At 67.3% G+C, this 6409-nt stretch overlaps 1 protein-coding gene across 1 annotated transcript; it reads right to left on the reverse strand.

Annotated features, from left to right (window-relative positions):
- Positions 1-641: 641 nt before the first annotated feature.
- Positions 642-6409, reverse strand: DNAJB1 (DnaJ heat shock protein family (Hsp40) member B1). The gene is made up of 3 exons (XM_077787769.1): positions 6103-6409; positions 3568-4127; positions 642-964 (listed from the first exon to the last, which is right to left on the reverse strand). Exons 1-3 carry the CDS (start codon positions 6311-6313, stop codon positions 734-736), a joined length of 1002 nt encoding a protein of 333 aa, XP_077643895.1. The 5' UTR covers positions 6314-6409; the 3' UTR covers positions 642-733.

Here is a 6409-nt window from a genome sequence, read left to right on the forward strand (position 1 = left end):
AGGGGGGGATTTTGGGGGGCACTGGGAGATTTTGGGGGTGCTAGGGGGGATTTTGGGGGTCACAGGTGGATTTTGGGGGCCGCTAGGGGGGCACGGGGATTTCGGGGGGCACTGGGGAAATTTTGGGGGTCACAGGCAGATTTTGGGGGGTTTTAGGGGGGCAGGACCTGCTCCAGCAGCGCCCGCGAGGCCGGCAGGAGCACAGGGGGATTTCGGGGGGTTTTGGGGTCACAGGCAGATTTTGGGGGTCCCAGGCAGATTTCGGTGGTCCCTGGCTGGATTTCGGGGGTCCCTGGGTGGATTTCGGAGGTCCCTGGGTGGATTTTGGGGGTCCCTGGGTGGATTTTGGTGGTCCCTGGCTGGATTTCGGGGGTCCCTGGGGGGATTTTGGGGGTCACAGGCAGATTTCGGGGGTCCCTGGGTGGATTTCGGGGGTCCCTGGGTGGATTTCGGGGGTCCCTGGGTGGATTTTTGGGGGTCACAGGCAGATTTCGGGGCTCACAGGTGGATTTTTGGGGGTCACAGGCAGATTTTGGGGGTTTTAGGGGGGCAGGACCTGCTCCAGCAGCGCCTGCGAGGCCGGCGGGAGCACAGGGGGATTTTGGTGGTCCCTGGGTGGATTTTGGAGGTCACCAGGCAGATTTCGGGGCTCACAGGCAGATTTTTGGGGATCACAGGCAGATTTTGGGGATCACAGGCAGATTTTGGGGATCACAGGCAGATTTTGGGGGTTTTAGGGGGGCAGGACCTGCTCCAGCAGCGCCCGCGCGGCCGGCGGCAGCCGCTCGGGGAAGGCCACCTCGAACTCCAGCACCAGGTCCCCGCGGCGCTCCGGCGAGCGCGGCAGCGGCAGCCCCTGGCCCGGCACGCGGCGCCGCGCGCCCGGCCGCAGCACGTCCTGGAACTGCACGGGCACCGAGCGGCCGTCCAGCGTGGGCACGGACAGCGAGCAGCCGCACAGGGCCTGGAACACGCCAAGGACATGGGAGTGACATGGGAGTGACATGGGACATGTGATGGACACGGGGACATGGGGATGTGTCACGGGCACCAAGCGGCCGTCCAGCGTGGGCACGGACAGCGAGCAGCCGCAGAGAGCCTGGAACACGCCAAGGACATGGCAGTGACATGGGAGTGACATGGGAGTGACATGGGACATGTTAGTGACATGGGACACGTTAGTGACATGGGACATGTGATGGACATGGGGATGTGCCACGTCCTGGAACTGCATGGGCACCGAGCAGCCACACAGGGCCTGGAACACGCCAAGGACATGGGAGTGACATGGGAGTGACATGGGAGTGACATGGGACACGTTAGTGACATGGGACATGTGATGGACACAGGGACATGGGGATGTGCCACGGGCACCGAGCGGCTGTCCAGCGTGGGCACGGACAGCGAGCAGCCGCACAGGGCCTGGAACACGCCAAGGACATGGGAGTGACATGGGAGTGACATGTTAGTGACATGGGACATGTGATGGACACGGGGACATGGGGATGTTCCATGGGCACCGAGTGGCCGTCCAGCGTGGGCACGGACAGCGAGCAGCCGCACAGGGCCTGGAACACGCCAAGGACATGGGAGTGACATGGGAGTGACATGGGACATGTCAGTGACATGGGGATACACGGATGTGCCACGTCCTGGAACCGCACGGGCACCGAGCGGCCGCACAGAGCCTGGGGACACGGCAGGGACACGTCAAGGACATGGGAGTGACATGGGAGTGACATGGGAGTGACATGGGACATGGGGACATGGGGATATGTCAGTGACATGGGGATACACGGATGTACCACGTCCTGGAACTGCACGGGCACCGAGCGGCCACAGAGCCTGGAACACGCCAAGGACATGGGAGTGACATGGGAGTGACATGGGACACGTTAGTGACATGGGACACATTAGTGACACGGGGACATGGGGATGTGCCATGGGCACCGAGCGGCCGTCCAGCGTGGGCACGGACAGCGAGCAGCCACACAGGGCCTGGAACACGCCAAGGACATGGGAGTGACATGGGAGTGACATGGGAGTGACATAGGACATGTGATGGACACGGGGACATGGGGATGTGCCACGGGCACCGAGCGGCCGTCCAGCGTGGGCACGGACAGCGAGCAGCCACACAGGGCCTGGAACACGCCAAGGACATGGGAGTGACATGGGAGTGACATGGCACATGTCAGTGACATGGGGATACACGGATGTGCCACGTCCTGGAACCGCACGGGCACCGAGCGGCCGCACAGAGCCTGGGGACACGGCAGGGACACGTCAAGGACATGGGACACGTGATGAACACGGGACACGTCAGGGACACGGGGACATGTCAGGGACACATCAGGGACAGGGACAGGTCAGTGACCCCAGAGTGACCCACCCATCCTGATGTCCCCAACCCATCCCTGATGTCCCCAAGACGATCCATCTGTGATATCCCCATGAAGCCCACCCATCCTGATGTCCCCACCAAACCCACCCATCCCTGATGTCCCCCCACCCACCCTGATGTCCCCTCACCCATCCCTGACGTCCCCCAGCCCACCCAGCCCTGATGTTCCCACCAAGACCACCCCATCTCCAACATCCTCACCAAGCCCACCCACCCTGATGTCCCCCCAACCCATCCTGATGTCCCCAAGATGATCCATCTGTGATGTCCCCATGATGCCCACCCACCCTGATGTCCCCCACCCATCCTGATGTCCCCAAGCCCACCCACTCAGCTATCCCCAAGCCCACCCATCTTGATGTCACCATGATGCCCACCAGGCCCTGATGTCCCCATGAAGTCCACCCACCCTGATGTCCCCCACCCACCCTGATGTCCCCAACCCATCCTGATGTCCTCAAGCCCACCCATCCTGATGTCCCCATGAAGCCCACCCATCCTAACGTCCCCCCACCCATCCTGATGTCCCCACACCCATCCTGATGTCCCCAACCCATCCTGACGTCCCCAACCCATCCCTGATGTCCCCAAGACGATCCATCTGTGATGTCCCCATGATGCCCACCCATCCTAATGTCCCCAACCCATCCTGATGTCCCCAAGATGATCCATCTGTGATGTCCCCATGATGCCCACCCATCCTGATGTCCCCAACCCATCCTGATGTCCCCAAGCCCACCCACTCAGCTATCCCCAAGCCCACCCATCTTGATGTCACCATGATGCCCAGCAAGACCTGATGTCCTCAAGCCCACCCATCCCTGATGTCCCCAATCCACCCTGATGTCCCCAAGCCCATCCCTGATGTCCCCAAGACGATCCATCTGTGATGTCCCCATGATGCCCACCCATCCTGATGTCCCCATGAAGCCCACCCATCCTAACGTCCCCCCACCCATCCTGATGTCCCCACACCCATCCTGATGTCCCCCCACCCATCCTGATGTCCCCAACCCATCCTGACGTCCCCAACCCATCCCTGATGTCCCCAAGACGATCCATCTGTGATGTCCCCATGATGCCCACCCATCCTGATGTCCCCAAGCCCACCCACCCTGACCTCTCACCACCCCCATCCCACCACCACCACCACCACCACCGACCTGCCTCAGGCTGATCTTGGCCGGGTAGACGATGTCGGAGCCGTCGCGGCGGAAGACGTCGTGCGGCTTGTCCTTCAGCACGAACACCACGTCGGCCGGGATGTTGGTGGCCGTCTGGTCGCCCTCTTTGGGGAAGGTGATCTTGGTGCCCTCCTTCCACCCTCGCTTCACCTCGATGGTCAAGATCTTGTCCTCGTTCCTCACCGTCTTCCCGTCGGGGCCCAGGCGCTTGTGGGAGATCTTCATCTTCTTGGTGCAACCGCTGTAGATCTCCTCCAAGGAGACGCGCAGCTCGTAGAGCACCGGCGGGTCCTGCCGGCGACCCTCGGCGCCCCGGGCCCGCGGGAAGCTGACGCTGCCGAAGCCGCCCAGGTGGAAGGTGCTGAAGGCCTCGTCTCCATCCTCGTCGTCGCCGTTGCGTTGCGCGAAGAAGGTGTCGAAGGGGTTGCGCCCGTCGAAGAACTCGGCGAACATGGCGTGCGGGTCGCCGCGGAAGGTGTAGGTGAACGTCGGACCGGTGCCGCCACCCGGTCCGGGGGTCGGGGCTCCCCCTTTCAGCCCTGAAGGTTTTTGGGGGGTGATGGGTTGGAGGGTGGTGAGGGATGGATGAAGGCACCCCAGGCACCCATCAGACCCCACCCCGGGGTGAGCCGCGGGCAGGGCGTGGAGCGGACGAGGGCGTGGGGGAACCGGTTCTGCCCGCGCCGCCGACGCCGCTGACGGGTCCCGGACGGGCTCCGACAGGCCCGGCCGGCTCGGCTCCCCCCGGCACGCCCCGGCGCCCCGGCGGCCACCCCCGGGCGGCTGGCCCGGCGCCGGGGCCGCCACGCGGGACACCGAGCCCGGAGACCCCGGGGACACCGAGCCCGGAGACCCCGGGGACACCGAGCCCGGAGACCCCGGGGACACCGAGCCCGGAGACCCCGGGGGATACCGAGCCCGGAGACCCCAGGGGATACCGAGCCCGGAGACCCCCACGGGATACACCGAGCCTGGAGACCCCGGGGACACCGAGCCCGGAGACCCCGGGGACACCGAGCCCCGGAGCTCCCCCCGTGGGACACCGAGCCCGGAGTCCCCCGTGGGACACCGAGCCCGGAGACCCCGGGGACACCAAGCCTGGAGACCCCGGGGGATACCGAGCCCGGAGACCCCGGGGGATACCGAGCCCAGAGACCCCCGGGGGATACTGAGCCCGAAGCCCCCCCCACGGGATACACCGAGCCCGGAGACCCCCGGGGGATCCACCGAGCCCGGAGACCCCCGTGGGATACACCGATCCCGGAGCCCCCCCCACGGGATACACCGAGCCCGGAGACCCCGGGGGATACCGAGCCCGGAGATCCCGGGGACACCAAGCCCGGAGCCCCCCGTGGGACACCGAGCCCGGAGACCCCGGGGGATACCGAGCCCGGAGATCCCGGGGACACCAAGCCCGGAGCCCCCCGTGGGACACCGAGCCCGGATACCCCCGTGGGATACACCGAGCCAGGAGCCCCCCGTGGGACACCGAGCCCGGAGCCCCCCCCGTGGGATACACCGAGCCCGGAGACCCCGGGGACACCGAGCCCGGAGACCCCGGGGACACCGAGCCCGGAGACCCCGGGGACACCGAGCCCGGAGACCCCCGTGGGACACCGAGCCCGGAGACCCCGGGGACACCGAGCCCAGAGACCCCGGGGACACCGAGCCCGGAGACCCCGGGGACACCGAGCCCGGAGACCCCGGGGGATACTGAGCCCGGAGACCCCGGGGGATACCGGCCCCGGAGACCTCGGGGACACCGAGCCCCGAGCCCCCCGTAGGATACACCGAGCCCGGAGACCCCGGGGGATACCGGCCCCGGAGACCCCCGTGGGATACCGGCCCCGGAGCCCCCCGCCCGCCCGGTGCGTGTCACACCTGCCCTGGCCATGCCCGCGCCCCCCGACCCACGGGCCCGGCCCTGGCACCTGGCCCTGGCACCTGTCCCCTCACCTGTCCCCTCACCTGTCCCCTCACCTGTCCCCCTCACCTGTCCCCCTCACCTGTCCCCCTTACCTGTCCTTGTCACCTGTCCTTGTCACCTGTCCCCCTCACCTGTCCCCATCACCTGTCCCTTTCCGATCCCCCAAATCCCCTCCCATGTCCCCCAGCCCCCCGACCCGAACCCCCGCCGACCCTCTGACCCCCCAAATTCCCTCCCGTGCCCGGACCCCCCGACCCCCTGACCCCCCAAATCCCCTCCGGTGTCCCCCAACCCCCTGGCCGGGACCTCCCCCGACCCTCCGACCCCCCAAATCCCTTCCCGTGCCCGGACCCCCCGACCCCCTGACCCCCCAAATCCCCTCCGGTGTCCCCCAACCCCCCGGTCCGGACCCCCCCCGACCCTCCGACCCCCCAAATCCCCTCCGGTGTCCCCCAGCCCCCCGGCCCGGACCTCCCCAGACCCCCCAAATCCCCTCCGGTCCCGGACCCCCCGAGCCCCGCTCCCCTCCCCGCCCCTGCCGTGCCCCCCGTCCCGGCCGCCCCCGTCCCGCCGGTGCCGCCGCTCACCCTCCTCCCCGTACTTGTCGAAGATCTCCCGTTTTTTGGGGTCGCTGAGCACGTCGTAGGCCTCGGCCACCTCCTTGAAGCGCTGCTCGGCGCCGGGCGAGCGGTCCTTGTCGGGGTGGCAGCGCAGCGCCTGCCGCCGGTAGGCGCGGCGGATGTCGGCGGCGGAGGCGCCCCGGGACAGCCCCAGCGTGCGGTAATAATCCTTGCCCATGGCCGGCCCCGCTGCTCTGGCACCGGGCACGGCGAGAGACTCCGCGGGACGGGCACGGCGAGGGAGCCCCGAGGGGCGGGGGGGCGGGGAGGGACC

The sequence above is a fragment of the Lonchura striata genome, chromosome 21 (assembly GCF_046129695.1).
Source record: "Lonchura striata isolate bLonStr1 chromosome 21, bLonStr1.mat, whole genome shotgun sequence".
Taxonomy (NCBI): domain Eukaryota; kingdom Metazoa; phylum Chordata; class Aves; order Passeriformes; family Estrildidae; genus Lonchura; species Lonchura striata.

Bases quoted from the DNA above. Each gene is read 5' to 3' on its own strand.
- DNAJB1 (XM_077787769.1), bottom strand. From the start codon at position 6,313: ATGGGCAAGGATTATTACCGCACGCTGGGGCTGTCCCGGGGCGCCTCC. The intron at 4,128-6,102 runs GTGAGCGGCGGC...AAAAACCTTCAG, and splicing joins CGACAAGTACGGGGAGGAGG to GGCTGAAAGGGGGAGCCCCG. The intron at 965-3,567 runs GTCGGTGGTGGT...GGCGTGTTCCAG, and splicing joins CCAAGATCAGCCTGAGGCAG to GCCCTGTGCGGCTGCTCGCT.